The sequence below is a fragment of the Penicillium expansum genome, assembly GCF_000769745.1.
Source record: "Penicillium expansum strain MD-8 chromosome Unknown contig336, whole genome shotgun sequence".
In the NCBI taxonomy this organism is placed as follows: Eukaryota; Fungi; Ascomycota; class Eurotiomycetes; order Eurotiales; family Aspergillaceae; genus Penicillium; species Penicillium expansum.
This window is the reverse complement of record NW_015971470.1, coordinates 106,621-122,865: the sequence shown is the minus strand read 5'-3', so window position 1 is coordinate 122,865 and position 16,245 is coordinate 106,621. Positions and strand designations below refer to the sequence as shown.

Here is a 16,245-nt window from a genome sequence, read left to right as displayed (position 1 = left end):
TTCGTGGCCCCTTTTTCAATAGATCGCGCCTACATTCTATTTCAATGTGCATTGTATGGTAAGGCCGTACCCTTATCAACCCCATACTCATCTTTGATACTATCTTTGGCTACAATTAGCTTTGTAGGATATAATTATTGGTGGAGTGTGTTCGATATATATAGCACAACGCTGAGCCATACCATCGATGATAGGGGCGTTCGTGAGATAATGATTTGAGTGGACCTGCCCAGGTGGGCTTTTTCATCCTCGCCTATCGCGTGGGATATCCTTGACCTTCCTCATTTGACCTCAGTTGTCCCCGAGTCTCTGTTGTTCAGGGTAAGGGGCTGTTTCCTCTCATGCCACATTCTGGGAGACCTGGGAAATACCCTTCTCACTTCACGTCCTTTGACATTTCCTGAGTATCTTGCAGCACCATGAGCAAGAGAAGAATATCACATCGGCCAAGTCGAGAGATTTGTGATTGACATCTAAGTCAACTTCCTACTGCTCAATGGCTTGGATTTTGATGCGACAAATCCCAGAGACCTTGTTCCCACTCACATAGTACTAATAGACTTATATTGTAGGATGATGTCCTTAGTGCCCACCCAAGACATCAATTCTGGTTTAATGAGAGACTGTCCTCACCTGCTACCTCCTCACGTCGCCTATGTTGCAGTCCACTTTGCAGAATCCGATTTCATGTGATCGCCATCAGCAATCACCTATCCGTCACCCAACCCGACCGATCAGCATTAACGCGTCATTTGTTAGCGCTGATGACACAAGCGAGCGGCACCGAGAAGAATAATAGGCCCATTGGGTTTATTTCAATATTCTATCGAATACTCCGTATGGAGTACGGAATCCAGAATTCTTTTCGTACCATAATGGGCTCGGTGGTGCCGTGTGATACAAGGCAACACTCGTGGAAGCTCATATGTATGATATAAGCTATCTCGAAAGGATCGGAAGAAATAGCTGCTCTGCGCGGTGCCTTTCAAGTGCGGCGTTGAAGATCTTTTAATCATTATGAATTGGAGATTGCCGTGGCCTTTAATCGGTTTATTGTGATATGGTCTTGCTTGAAGCGCCAGTAAGATGGAAGATCAAACAGCGAGGTTCTTGGATATGGCTCGCTTACGCTAGGATAGCTTTATCGGGATTATTAGTATCAGGCTTTTTGAAGACAAGCATACGATTTCCGGGTTTTCATGATATTATCTCTACATTAGCTAGGTTAGACATCAATCAAGACCAACTATTCCACTGTCGGTGGAGTCAGTCTACTTTGTGCACAGAACATATACAACAACTAATTCTATCCGCATTCTTAAGCTTCCTGGACCTCATTGAACCCAAATTTAGATCGAGATTTACCGGTGCTTGTCCCAATTTGTGATATCCACACTGGGGCTATCTACGATGTTGTACGATTGGCCCCATCTATAGGACTTGGAACCGGCTCTCCCGGCAAGGATCAGGTCTAATTTAAATCATAACCTTGAAATTAAACACTTCGACAGTGCTCTGTACTCTAGTACGGAGTACGGAGTACATGAACGATCTGCTTAACGCCCACATTTCGGGAGAAAAAATCAGTGACACCTGAAATGCTACTGGTGCGGATCGACTAGGGTTTCCGGGCCCGCCCATGTCATCATCGGGTCTCATTGCGTGGCCATAGGGTTGGGCCAAGCCACACCTTTCCAAGGGATCGAATCTTAGCATTAGAATTAGCCTGGAATTAGCCCTCGATTAGCCCCTCAATGACATATCTATAGGTAGTTTTTTTTATATCCTGCCATATTACCCTTCCCAATATAGCAGGATATAATTGGATATAACTGGAGATTGTATCATTTAACATGTTAGATTGTAAAAATTTGGTACTTCTGTAAGGCTGTACAGCCGGGTAAGATCTCTATCGCCTGTGATAGGTCATTCTCTGGTGGGGGATAGCCCTGGAGGCTTGAATGTGCTGGCAATGATGTCTTGACGGTTTGCCTGTATGTCTGCCCAGTAATTGCGGCTCCAAGGCAACAACGTAAGTTTACAAGAACATTTGACAGTAGAGATATTGTTTGAGTTATTAGTTTGATTCTTTATTGTAGTATGTATGTACATAGTTAGGTATATAGGTAGTTATGTATGTATAAAAATCAAAAAAGGGGAGAAACACATGAACCATGGTACTCGGGAGAATTCTCTGTTGATTTCCCCTTATAATCACAAAAAGAATGAAAAAAGAATGAAAGATCCAAATCAACAAAAATAAAGACATTGAATTGTACGGAGTACCTATATTCTACTCCGTAGTCACATTCGACATCATAGACATGTGTTTCAGCTCAGGCGCTTTCTGAAACATAAGAGGCCCCACCATAGCCCGACCTCTGTTGTCGGCTGTGTCGCTCTATTAATATTCTCAAGAGAAGAGAGTTTCCAAGTCCTACAAACGTTTGAACTAGACCCTCATTTCTTAAAATATACCCTATAAGGATTACGAAGGAGTCTATTTCTTATATGGTGGAGTAAAAACATTGAAGTCACCTGCCGCATCTCTCGGTAACTTCTCAACTCCACTCGTTTGTTCTCTACCTTATCTCTTCTACTTCTACTTCTGCCTCTGCCTCTTCTGTCTTTGCATGTGTTTTCACCTTTGATTCTACTTCTCCTTCTGCTCTGCCTTTCACATCTTTTTTTTTTTCGTTCACTCCAATCCGTCTTTTCCCCTCCCCGGACTCACCAAGGCGGACTGGTCCAAGGTCGACACTGTGGCTACTCTCGCAGATCCAAACGAGTTGTTCTTGCCTGGCGAAAGGCAAAACAATCTCGCCATGTCGTCCCCCGTTCCTCTTCTTCGTCCACCGGTTCCTGGTGCTCGCAACAATAACAGCAGCCCACGAACCCCGAAGCTCACGTTAGGCATTCCCCCCTCACCTAGCGCCAAACCCGTCAATGGCAATCCCGCCCCCGCCCAAGTACCTCAAATCCAAACCCAACTCCAACCTCAGCCTCGCCCATCGGGTCGACCAGCACCACCACGACTGCATCTTGCGACGCCTATGGGCGGTCAGCAGAATGTATCCCAGCCAGCCCTCATGCCGAACGGTCGACCCGCCCCGCCCCCACTGAGTACAAATGGCCTAGGAGGGGGAGGTACGCCTAGTCTAAAAATCCAGACCAACGGACCAGCCTCTTCAAACCCTTCATATTCGACAATCAATTTCGCCATGGGCCTCCGACAGCCGGATGGCTCGTCAGACCCGTCCTCGGCCATTAGTTCAGTGTACTCGGATCGCGAGAACGGAGACCGTGAAAACAACGTAAACGGCCTCCTCCCCGATCTGGACAAATTGTGTCTAGAGAAGGGCCGGCCCCTCGATGTGGATGATCTCGATGATGAAGGCTGGCACGCGGCCAGTGAACAGAATATGATTGTTGAACTGGGAAGTCTGGGAGAGGGTGCTGGCGGAGCTGTCACCCGATGCCGACTCAAGGAGGGAAAGACCGTTTTTGCATTGAAGGTGTGTTGCTTTGGCTGGTCAACTTTTGCATACCTGCTCCTGGTGATAGAAGCTAACATCTCATACTAGATCATTACTACGGACCCCAACCCGGATGTCAAGAAACAAATTGTTCGTGAGCTTAACTTCAACAAAGACTGTGCTTCGCACCACATCTGTCGTTACTATGGTGCTTTCATGGACAAATCCACTGGCACCATCTCTATCGCCATGGAATTCTGTGAAGGTGGAAGTCTGGACAGCATCTATAAAGAGGTCAAAAAGCTTGGAGGTCGCACTGGAGAGAAGGTCCTTGGCAAGGTCGCAGAAGGTGTCTTGAATGGGTTGACCTATCTCCATAGCCGAAAGATCATTCATCGAGGTATGGACCTTTATCTCACGATATACATTGACCATGAATGGCTAATATTTTCTAGACATCAAACCATCGAACATTCTCCTGTGTCGTGATGGCAAGGTCAAACTCTGTGACTTTGGTGTCAGCGGTGAATTCGGTACCAAGGGCGACGCCAACACCTTCATTGGCACTTCCTACTATATGGCCCCAGAGCGCATTACTGGTCAATCATACACCATTACCTCCGATGTCTGGTCTCTCGGTGTGACTTTGCTGGAAGTCGCGCAGCACCGATTCCCCTTCCCTGCCGACGGGACTGAGATGCAACCCCGTGCAGGGCTAATAGATCTCCTAACTTATATCGTCCGCCAGCCGATTCCCAAGTTGAAGGATGAGCCACAAAATGGCATTCGCTGGTCGGACAACTTCAAATACTTCATCGAATGCTGGTATGTACTTTGTCTTTTCATTTTTTATTTTTCTGAATGCTAACTTGATCACCAGCTTGGAAAAAGAACCCCCTCGACGTGCAACACCCTGGCGGATGCTGGAACATCCATGGGTGCAGGATATGAGAAACAAGAAAGTCAACATGACGAACTTTATAAGGCAGGTGTGGGATTGGAAAGAGTAAACATGTCCCGGAGAACCCTTTTGTTTGAGGGTGCTTTGCTGCTTTGCTGCTTTTCTTTTGAGTATGAGTGGCTGGACCCCATGGATTGACCTGGCTGTCAACAACTCAACCCCGTTTATCACGACTCTACTTCGTATCCATCTGCGTTTTGTGCTTTCCGCTGGCTCCCCGGGCCGGAACTCGCGGAGCTTGACATTACTCTCATACCCCCTTATCATCAGCAAATGCTTTTTCCTTTTTTCTTCGACACGAATCTCATCGGCTACGCTTCACCTCCTACGATCCTTGATGGCCTGACATTCTCCATGCATCGCATACCCTTCGATCATTTTCGCCCTCTCCTTGATTCTCACTGTTTTCCCCTCGATCTCCTTACGATGGACTGGTCTCTCTCCTTTTGCTTTGGTTTGTTCTGTCACATCTCGAGCCTGGACATATTCTCCATCTTCGTATATCGCGTTTTGTTTTTAGTGTACAGCTCGCTTGCTTAGTCTGCTTTAGGGTTATATTCTGGGTCTATTTCTCGCTTTGCACTGGATGCGGGAGTGTTGCAATGCTTTGGAGACTTCCTTTGGGACATACTTAGGCACTTAATACCATTGCATCTTGTCTTTTATTTTGCTTACATGTATATGGGTACAAGGATAAACGTACGAACCTGGCCATTTTAAGACTGTCCACGTTGTAGTAGAATATCAACTCCGGAGAATTGCTGGGTTTCTATATACAACCAACCATGCCATGGCTTTAAAACAACTATTTTTGAACAACCAGTTCTTATGCTTCTAGGGGGGAAATGTTTCATTGTTATCATAAAAGCTACATACCGCACAGGTTTCAATACGCATCCTCGTCAACGACAGAAGAAACTGTAAGGAATTCCAACCTTCAGTTACTCGCAACCCCATATCGTTCCCCCCTCCCCTACTTCTTGCTCACTGGATCAGCGCCAAGAACCCAACCAATCCCACTAACCAAGCCCCCAGTCATCATATTGCTAACCATATCCCTCTTCCTAACACGACCTTCACTATCCGGCGACAGTGGCCGATCATCATCCCGAGTGGCAAGCGGCGCCGAACTATCAGCTGCGCCCCTCAACGGGAAAGCATTCTTATGCAGCGCCAAAGCCGCGCCACGAGCAACCTCAAATAGACCCATGGGCGCCTCGTGACGATGGGAGTTCGGCATTGCAGCGCGCGCACGGCGCGCGGCACGCTGCTGCTCCGTGTCAAAGGCGTCACGCTCTGAGTCCGAGGGCCCGAATCCGCCCGGGACGGAGGTCAGTGTGTCGCCTTTTCTGTCCCAGAGGTCTTCTTCTTGCTGCTCGCGCGCGCGCAGCGAGGTGAGTTCTTCATCGCAGCGACGCCAGGCGCCGAGGATTTCTGGGAGTGGGTCTGGAGATGGGACGAGGACGAGTGCGAGGGAGAGGAGTTCCATTCGCTGAGAGAGATGCGAGATTTGGGATTGGAGGGTTGGCGGTGGATGGGTTGGTGTTGTGGCGCGGTAGCGACCTGCGTTGTAGACGGCGCGCCAGGTGATGTCGTCGGGGACGGAGGTGGTGTTTAGAAGGGGGGAGGAGGTTGAGAGGAGGGATGGGGGTGTTAGTCGGGTTAGGATGTAGGAGTAGGCTGTGCCAAAGTCGTTGGCGGATAAAGCGGAGGCAATTGCTAGGGAGGTGATGCGGCGTTCTGCTGTGAGGATGGCGTGCTCCTTTGGAGGTTTATGGCGAGGTGGCTCGTCTTCGGCTTTGTGTGATGCCGCCTGGGTGGGAACGCCTGCGGCAACTAGGTTTCGTCCGATGGAGAGAAGATCGTCTAGTTTGGTGTAGCTCTTTGCGTTTTGCTCAAGTACTTTCTCAATCAAGAGGATGGGGTCGTGATGCACACGAATGCTAACAGGCTGGAATGGAACACCATGTTCCAGGGTCAGCGAATAGTATGAGAGTGCGTGTGTTGCAGCGATGAGGGCGTGGATCTGTTTGAATACAACAGACTTCGGGAAGTGTGATGTGAATGATTGTAAACTGAATTACTGTCAGGATCCGAGTCCATAAGCTCTCTTTCAGTAGGACCACTTACATGTCATAAGCTCTCTTCATTCCACCCCGGGTTCGATTTCCGTTGCTTGCATTATCATACGCTGTGAATATGGCCTCTTGAACCGCAGCTTCCACCTGAGCAGGATTGAGTGGTGCTAGTTTAGAGTTGGTATATATATCGATAGCCAATTGATACTCTAGAAACAACATCAGTATTAACAACGAAGAGTGAATTCGGGTCACATTACCTTTCGCTGCCAGTAATGCCTTCAAGATCTCCGTTTCAACCGTGTCGCACGGGATCCGCCAGAAGAGTCCATGGTATGGTGAAGGTTCGTCCCAGGCGTTGTCAGACTGTTCCGCCTGCCAATCTCGAAGCCAAAGCAATCGTTGTCGAACCATAGACCAATCTTGGTTTACACTCGGTTGCTTCACAGTCGAATTCACTACATTTTTGAGTTCTGCCAGTTGCATTTCCTCGGTGCTGTGAAGGCACATATTTGCCACAACCCGACAGGGAACCAGATGACCCAGTTCGGTCAGTATACGAAGGGAGAGAAGTAAAGCGCTAAGAAACGAGATCGATGGGGGTGATGGTATTGTAAGAGGGTTTGTCGGTCTCAAAAGGGAGTTCTGCAATAGGGATGCACGGGATGTCGAGCAGATTGACTCAGTATCATAGTGCACAGATGGCAGTTCCGAATCAGAAATGAGGTACAAGCTGTCTTCAAGATCGAGGAGCTTTGCGACCCTCATTAAGACCTGGAATGAGCCCTCCAGCACAGCCATTGATGAGTCTGCATGGGCATACACCACAGCAAGACCGGACTGGCCGTATCGAACCTGCAAATCTCTCACCTGCTGTTCGGACAATTGCGTGCCGGCATTGTCATAACCCCCCAAGTCCACATCTGATGGTCCGTCCCAGTGGGTGTAGGCGCTGACAACGCTGTCGCGGTCTACAAGACTCCGCGACAGTAGCCATTCGTTCACGTGTTCCCATCCAGCCAGTTCAGTTGCTTGGGGTTTCTCGGAGCCCTCAATGAAAGAAACTGAGCTCTGCTGAGCCGCTTCGTTAAGCCTTCGCCGTTTTGACCGATTACCCCCGTAGAGCCAAGGTCCAATCAGACCCCTCAAGTTGTTGACCAAGTCCATGTTGCTTCCTTCGGAGCTCATCAAAGAAAGGAGAATGTTGACCGCGGTTTGATCGTCCATAGACTCCAGGATCTCAAGAGATATAGTTTCGTCGCGATGGGCGTAGAATTCGTAGTTCAGTCGAAGCAATGGTAACAAGCTCGATATCAGCCATGTTCGAATAATGAGCGAGTTCTCGTAGAATGGGAGGATAAGTTCGAGGATAAGAGGCTGGAGTGCTGTTTCCGAGTCGATCAGATGTGCCCGGTGGATAAGGAATTTTGTCAAAGGATCTGCTGAAGCTATCTCGTCTTCCTCGTCAGGGCGTTGCAGTGGCCGTAAATGAAGCTTCCGCACGCGCTTTCTTGCGAGCGATTCAGACAAGTCCCGGACGGCAGAGGTATCGATCGATCGGTCGGATGGCAGATTAGAGCTATTTGCTAGCTCTTGTAGCACCGAGGTGTATTGAGAGGGCTCCGTACTCTCTGGGAGAAAGGTCAAGATGATGCGCAGGAGGCGTTCCAACGGAAGACAATGGGGAAACCGGGCCTTTAGAATAGGCAAGTCCGCCACATTACCAGCTGCGCAGAATTGTGTAGCTAGTAGAATAGCATGCGCATCGGACAGCTCTTCGAGAGCCATGATCGAGCCAAAGAGACGAGGCAGTCTAGTGAGGTGGCCTCATAGTTGGTGATGACCATGTTGCATACGGCGGGGCGCACAGACCAAGTCGGAAACGAAAGGGAAGAGTCGCATCCACCGGCACTTCATCACTACCTTTTTCGCGGTCTCTGTGCCTACCACTTACTCAATTACCTTCTTCTACATATCAAAATGGCTTCCGGTTACGGTAACAACGGCGGTATGTGCTCATTTCCCCCATCCCCGGGAAACCTGTTCGGGTCTGCACCGACATGCCCTCGGATCACAACTTGCGCACGCAGTTCCCTCCCCCGCGAATACAACCGGCTAACGCACTATGGCTATTTCTAGGTCCCGGCCGCTGCTACCCCTTCTGGCAAGAGGTTCTTGGTTGCTACGTGGTGAACTCGGGCGATGGTGCGAGCGGCAAGAAGAAGTGTGTGCCCGCCCTCGACGATTACTATGAGTGCCTTCACCACCGGAAAGAGGTAAGGGCAATTCCCGTTCGACTGAGATACCTACACACTTGAATGAATGACCTGGGTCTAATAATATGCAATTGGAACAATAGGCTCTCCGCACTATGAAGATGCAAGCTGCCTATCGCAAGGCCGAGGCTGCACACCCGCGAGAGAATGCCCCTAAGGCCGAGCAAATCCGGAGCTTGGGTCTACTTGGGAAGGAAGAGGAGGCAGCCAGCGTGCTGAGCCAACGGTGAACGGGAAGGATTTGCTTATTCTTTTTCAATGCGTGTGATTCCGTGTTTCCGCCCCGGGACTTTTGCCCGGGGCCTGTGACTGTACAGAAACGCTCAACTGGTTGACTTTCCGGTCTTTCGGTGCGAAATGATACTCCTATTCAACGACAAACAGTATTTTATCCTTAGTTTCGTGTGCTCGATCCATAATGGATTTCGGAACTGGGGGATGCTGCCATGTAGGACGAGATATATCCGATCTCAGAAGTCTAATTGACGAGATAAGCATGGATTTTGATTGGGCACAGGGAAATAGGTCGAGTTACCAGTCCCACGCGCCTAGCCGCTTATCCCGGGGTTCTTTGTATCGCTGGTTTTCTTTTATATACTTCAAGGAATTATACTTTGAAGATTGTATGACACTATAGGCCCATGGCTATCTTTATAACAAAGATCTAGGCTTGTAGACATGATTTATGTGCTCCGCTCGAGGGGATAATGTGGGAAAGTAATGCATGGAGGAAAACAAGATGTCAAATATAAGACTCTACATGACATATATATATACTTCGCTAGGTAGATCAATGCATTTGGAAGAAGCAACAAAATTGGATTTACACTTATGTATGTTCGTATAAGTATAGAAAAGCATCACTTCTGGCATCGAAGCCCGACCATATATCTTTCAAATATCATGAAACCATGAAACCATCACCTACCTTGATGTCCATGCACTGCTGATCATTCATGATTCCTTGAATCTTGAAGAGGCCATCTGGCATGTCTTGGCATTGCTCCCTCCTTCCTTCAAAGCTTGAACGAATTCTTAAATAACCCTTTACTTGAATTCACGGAAGTTCGCACCATCATAATATCTTTAATACCATTGAATTAGGTATTTTTGATCAATCTAAATGCTCTATGTCATCTAACGCGTTTCGTGGACTCACGTGATCCTTTCAGCAGCAGAAAAAAAAATCGGCGCGCTGTGAGTGGAAGCCCACCGCCCGCGCTAAACCACAAACGGCCTAGGCGGAGTGACCCAAACATGGACCAGCGCGCCGGGCAGAAGCACCCCCAATGATATAAACCCGGCTGCGTGACCTCGACCCTCGCTCTTGTGTACTAAATCTAAATCCCCCCGCTGACTCAGCATCGCGGCTTGAGGTGTTGGGCGTTTGGTCTGTGTTTTTCATATCGAGGTCCTTCCACCCTAATTGCGCGCTTTGTCGCGCGCAATTGCTCTTTTCTTTGCGGTGTTCTCTTTTTTTCCCTTCCCTTTATTCAAATTGTGCCGCATAGTCGGGAGAAAAGTGAAGACCCGCGATGGCTTCCCGGTAAGCCCCTTCAACCAATCACTACGCGCCTGTCACGTGAAGCTAACCCATTTAGACTCGACCGTCTCGTCACGTGAGTATTTTGACCCAATGCGTGCAATCACGTGAAACCACTGACCACTAACCAATGAGAACACAGGCTACTCGAGACGGGCAGTACTCAATTGATTCGTAATACTGCTGCTCAGCAGCTTGCAGATGTGCAGAAGCAGCATCCAGATGAATTGTTTAATCTACTCGGGCGCATCCTGCCCTACCTCAGATCCAAGTCCTGGGACACAAGGACAGCTTCTGCCAAAGCTATTGGACTGATCGTCTCTAACGCAGATATTTATGATCCAAACGAGGACGATGGACTGCAGATCAAGTCCGAGGTCAAATCTGAAGAGCCTGTCCTGGCCGATGATTTCCTCAAACTCGACACCTTGGACATCCCTTCCGTTTTAAGATACGGTAAGCGGCTGCTCGGAAGTGCGGGCAAGGAGTATGAGTACTCTCTTGCGTCCATGGAACCAGCTTCACGCCTAAAGCATCAGAAGAAGACCTTGACTTCGCGGCTGGGTCTCGAAGGCGAATACCTTGAAGAAGACCTGATCGAGGATATCGAATTAGCCCCTAAAGTGGTAACTCCTGCCCCAAAGCATGAGCCAACTATTCCGCCAATCTCTCATCACAAGAGTCTGCATGAAGCCCCCTCCCGCCGACCCTCCTCGCCTAGTGAAAGTGCGACGAAGGAGGACGGGGGGCTGAGCAAACGACAGCTCAATCAACTCAAGCGGAAAAACAAACAGAATGCCAAGATGGGGGCCAACAAAGTCCGTGTCGTCGATTTGTCTTCTCGTCGACAGTCCGATATTGTCACAACCCCTGTGGCCACAACTCCCTACCCAGTCAAAGCAGAGAAAGGAGATGATCAGAACGGCGAGACAAAACCTGATTACTTTTCCTTTGAACGCACTGAAGAAGATGACGATTCTAAGCTTGTCACCGAATTCAAAGGAGCTGCTGTCCCAGAGCGACCTCATATCCAGCCAGAGATTGTGGAACAGGGTGCAGGATGGCCTCTTGAACATATGTGTGAATTCTTGACTATGGACATCTTTGATTCCAACTGGGAAGTTCGACATGGCGCCGCAATGGCCCTGCGTGAAGTAATCAGGGTCCAGGGCGTGGCAGCTGGCCGCCTGGATGGAAAAAGTCGTTCAGAAAACGATGCACTCAACCGCCGGTGGCTGGATGACCTCTCATGCCGACTACTTTGTGTTCTGATGCTTGATCGATTCGGTGATTACATTTCAGACAATGTGGTTGCCCCAATTCGTGAAACCGTGGGTCAGACTCTTGGTGCTCTTCTATCACACCTACACCCGAACTCAGTTCGAGCGGTCTACCGATGCCTATACCGGATCATAATACAGACTGATCTGGGACTGGACCGTCCGGTATGGGAGGTTTGCCATGGTGGTATGATCGGTCTGCGGTACCTCGTCGCAGTTCGAAAGGACTTACTTGTCAAGGATTCCAACATGATGGATGGCGTCTTGGAAGCTGTCATGAAAGGCCTCGCTGATTACGACGATGACGTCCGGGCTGTTAGTGCCGCCACGCTTGTTCCTATTGCAGAGGAGTTTGTCTCCTCCCGGACTGGCACTCTTGGCCCTCTGATGAACATCGTCTGGGACTGCCTCTCCAATCTGCAGGACGATCTCAGTGCTAGTACAGGCTCTGTGATGGACCTTTTAGCCAAGCTGTGCACGTTCTCTCAAGTTCTGGATGCCATGAAGGCTAACGCTGCAGATGATCCGGAAGCGTCATTTGGAAAGCTTGTTCCCCGCCTCTACCCATTCCTCCGCCATACCATCACCAGCGTTCGCTCGGCTGTCCTACGGGCTCTCATGACATTCCTGAAGCTGGAGGGCGAGGGCACCACAGATTGGGTAGATGGTAAGGCATTGCGCTTGATCTTCCAAAATCTTCTCGTGGAGCGCAACGAGGGTGTTCTAAAACTGTCTGGCCAAGTGTGGTCTGAACTTCTCAACGTTGTTGAGCTGCGCGGTTCATTCAAATCCGAAGAAGAGTTGTCGGACTCCATTCAGCCTCTTGTCACTCTGACTCTGGGCGCTTTCGGCGTTCCCCGATACCCGATCCCCATGAACACCTCGCTCTTTATCAAACCGTCTGGTCTGCCATTCTCCATCGCTCTCCCGGCCCCCACGCCATCTAAAGGCTCTCCCCCTGCTTCTATTCTGGGCGGGAGTGAGATCAAAGTGGGACGGAGACGCAAATCGGAGAAGAAGGAAAAAGAACCACCCCCGCCCTCAGCTCACAATGTGGACGGACACATGCTTTCCGGTGATATCGATCTCGTTGGTGCAGATACCATGCTGAGATCCAAGATCTATGCCGCGAAGGCGTTGGGCAGGCTGATATCTTTCTGGGACAAACATGAACTCCCAAGTCTTTGGCCAGCAATCCTGGATGGTCTTAATGTTTCTGCTTCCACAACGCAGCTTGCTTCAGCCATGGTCATCGAAGAGTATGCTCGCCACTCCGGACCAGAGAGCAAATATCGCTCGTCTCTGTGTGACCGCCTTCGACCAATTCTCGAAGGCGAGCGCCCATCCTGGTATGCGGACATTGCGTGCTACCTTCATGTCGCGCGCTCCCAGTGCCATTCACTGTTGAATACATTCCGGGATCATGCGCATGTGGCACCTTCTCGGCTGCCAACCTTGGCTGTGGTCGTCCAAGGCGACTCAGAAGCCGGGCCTAATGCATTTTCCTTGGCAGACGCTGAGAAAATTGTTGGCCCTGACTTTGATCGACTGAAGAAAAACCTCACACCGGCCCAACGAATTACTGCTACTCAAGTCTTGAATGACACTCGTACCACTGCACAATCCGCTGTCGAGGAGGCACGACTGATGAGGGAACAGCGGGACATGCGTGTCCTGGCTGCAACTGCTGGTGCCCTGGTTGCGTTGCGGGATATCCCTAAGAAGCCTGGCCACATCATTAAGGGTATGATGGACAGTGTCAAGAAAGAAGAGAATGTAGAACTTCAGCAGCGCTCTGCGACGGCAGTGGCAGGTCTTATCGAACACTACACGGCCGCCACGAAGCGCGGACCAGTGGACAAAATTATTGGAAACTTGGTCAAATACTGCTGTGTGGACACTTCCGAGACACCTGAATTCCCCCACAACGCGCAATTGGAGAAATCAATCTTGTCGCTACGCAAAGAAGAGGACCGACGCGACCATCCAGATGCGGCCAAATTCGAAAAAGAGGCAAGAGAGGCACGAATTATGCGCCGTGGTGCTAAGGATGCGCTGGAGCAGCTGGCAGTTAAGTTCGGCGCTGAGCTTCTGGAGAAGGTTCCGAATCTCGCGAAATTGGTTGAACGGCCATTGAGAGATGCTTTGGCAGAAGATGAACTTCCCGAGGACATCACTAACCCAGAGAATGAACTTGGCCAAGAGATTGTGGATGGCCTATCCACGCTGCGGGCTCTGCTGCCCAAGTTCGATCCGGGTCTCCACGAATGGGTTATCGACCTTATGCCGATTATCGCCAAGGGTTTGCAGTGCCGACTTTCCGTCATCCGCTACGCAGCAGCCAAATGTTTCGCTACAATTTGTAGTGTTATCACCGTCAAGGGCATGACAATGCTGGTTGAAAAGGTCTTACCAATTATCAACAATGGGTTGGATGTCAATCACCGCCAAGGTGCGATTGAGTGTATTTATCATCTGATCCATGTTATGGAAGATGGAATTCTCCCCTATGTCATCTTCTTGGTGGTTCCTGTCCTTGGGCGAATGAGCGACTCCGACAATGATGTGCGTCTTCTAGCAACAACATCCTTCGCCACCCTTGTCAAACTGGTTCCCCTGGAGGCCGGTATTCCCGACCCACCTGGCTTCTCAGAAGAGTTGCTCGAGGGCCGTGACCGAGAAAGGAAGTTCATGTCCCAGATGCTGGACGTGCGTAAGGTCGAGCCATTCGAAATTCCAGTCGCGATCAAGGCTGAGCTTCGACCTTACCAGCAGGATGGTGTCAATTGGCTTGCTTTCCTCAATCGCTACAATCTTCATGGTATTCTTTGCGACGACATGGGTCTTGGCAAGACCCTGCAGACAATTTGCATCGTGGCAAGTGACCACCATATGCGTGCAGAGGAGTTCGCCAAGAGTCAATCAACAGACTCTCGAAAACTGCCTTCTTTGATTGTCTGTCCACCTTCCCTGTCTGGACATTGGCAGCAGGAGGTCAAGCAGTATGCCCCATTCCTCAGTTGCATTGCATATGTCGGCCCTCCTGCGGAACGGTCGAGACTTCAACCGCTACTGGCTACCACAGATGTCATCGTAACTTCCTATGATGTTTGTCGCAATGACAACGATATTCTCTGCCCTATCAACTTCAACTACTGCGTGCTCGACGAGGGCCATCTTATCAAGAACCCGAAGGCCAAAATCACGTCTTCAGTTAAGAAGTTAGCCAGCAACCATCGTCTGATCCTGTCAGGTACTCCAATCCAGAACAATGTCCTCGAACTGTGGTCACTGTTTGACTTCTTGATGCCCGGTTTCTTGGGAACAGAGAAGGTCTTCTTGGATCGGTTTGCTAAGCCCATTGCAGCAAGCCGTTTCAGCAAATCCTCTTCCAAGGAACAAGAGGCAGGTGCTTTAGCAATCGAGGCACTGCACAAACAGGTCCTTCCATTCCTACTCCGTCGCCTGAAAGAGGAAGTCTTGAATGATCTTCCTCCCAAGATTATTCAGAACTACTACTGCGATCCAAGTGAACTGCAGAAGAAATTGTTTGAGGACTTCTCCAAAAAGGAGCAGAAGGAGTTGGCAGACAAGGTGGGCAGCGCAGACCGAGGCGACAAAGAGCATATCTTCCAGGCGCTTCAATACATGCGACGTCTATGTAACTCTCCTGCCTTGGTTGTCAAGGAAGGCCACAAACAGTACAACGAGGTGCAATCCTTCTTGACTGCCAAGCGATCGAACATCAGAGATCTTTCCCACGCGCCCAAGCTAAACGCCCTGAAAGACTTGCTGGTGGATTGCGGCATTGGCCTTGACCACACAGCAGAGGGTGAACTGGATACAGGCGCAAGCTATGTCAGCCCCCACCGAGCTCTTGTGTTCTGTCAGATGAAGGAGATGCTGGACATTGTGCAGAACGATGTCCTTAAGAAACTCCTCCCATCCGTCCAATACCTTCGCCTGGACGGAGGCGTGGAAGCAACCAAGCGCCAGGATATCGTTAACCGATTCAACACCGACCCTAGTTACGACGTCTTACTCCTGACCACCAGTGTTGGTGGATTGGGTCTCAACCTTACTGGTGCAGACACCGTCATTTTCGTGGAGCATGACTGGAACCCACAGAAAGATATCCAAGCTATGGACCGTGCTCATCGTATCGGCCAAAAGAAGGTTGTCAACGTGTACCGCCTGATCACGCGAGGTACCCTGGAGGAGAAGATCCTGAAGTAAGTTATTATCATTCCACATGAACTCTACAGATGCACAGAGACTAACATGAACCCCGCCATAGCTTGCAACGATTCAAGATCGACGTCGCCTCCACCGTGGTCAATCAACAGAACGCTGGGCTTGGAACAATGGACACAGACCAACTGCTTGACCTGTTCAATCTCGGCGAAACGGCAGAGACAGCCGAGAAGCCAAGTGACACAGCCGGCAACGAAGTCGACATGGTTGATATTGACGGCGAGGTCAAGGAGAAGGGCAAGAAGGGCTGGCTAGACGATCTGGGCGAGCTCTGGGATGACCGCCAGTACCAGGAAGAATACAACCTGGATTCCTTCCTGGAAACCATGAAGAACTGATACACACTGCGCCGTCCATCCCCGATTCGAAGCTCGCTC

The 16,245-nt window shown here is 49.8% G+C and overlaps 4 protein-coding genes across 4 annotated transcripts; 3 read left to right on the top strand and 1 right to left on the bottom strand.

Annotated features, from left to right (window-relative positions):
• Positions 1–2,825: 2,825 nt before the first annotated feature.
• PEX2_095830 (dual-specificity mitogen-activated protein kinase kinase) lies at positions 2,826–4,486 on the top strand (the record flags this gene model as incomplete). Its single annotated transcript, XM_016746853.1, has 4 exons — positions 2,826–3,515; positions 3,585–3,876; positions 3,932–4,301; positions 4,357–4,486. The coding sequence occupies 4 exons, from the start codon at positions 2,826–2,828 to the stop codon at positions 4,484–4,486; spliced, it is 1,482 nt and encodes a 493-aa protein (XP_016593957.1).
• Positions 4,487–5,410: 924 nt separating this feature from the next.
• PEX2_095820 (secretory pathway Sec39 family protein) lies at positions 5,411–8,303 on the bottom strand (the record flags this gene model as incomplete). Its single annotated transcript, XM_016746852.1, has 3 exons — positions 5,411–6,512; positions 6,568–6,724; positions 6,776–8,303. 3 exons carry the CDS (start codon positions 8,301–8,303, stop codon positions 5,411–5,413), a joined length of 2,787 nt encoding a protein of 928 aa, XP_016593956.1.
• A 192-nt stretch (positions 8,304–8,495) lies between these two features.
• PEX2_095810 (uncharacterized protein) lies at positions 8,496–9,021 on the top strand (the record flags this gene model as incomplete). The annotated part of the gene is made up of 3 exons (XM_016746851.1): positions 8,496–8,523; positions 8,655–8,791; positions 8,875–9,021. The coding sequence occupies 3 exons, from the start codon at positions 8,496–8,498 to the stop codon at positions 9,019–9,021; spliced, it is 312 nt and encodes a 103-aa protein (XP_016593955.1).
• Positions 9,022–10,326: 1,305 nt separating this feature from the next.
• On the top strand, positions 10,327–16,206 carry PEX2_095800 (DNA-binding ATPase; the record flags this gene model as incomplete). Its single annotated transcript, XM_016746850.1, has 4 exons — positions 10,327–10,337; positions 10,393–10,410; positions 10,477–15,846; positions 15,912–16,206. The coding sequence occupies 4 exons, from the start codon at positions 10,327–10,329 to the stop codon at positions 16,204–16,206; spliced, it is 5,694 nt and encodes a 1,897-aa protein (XP_016593954.1).
• Positions 16,207–16,245: the final 39 nt, after the last annotated feature.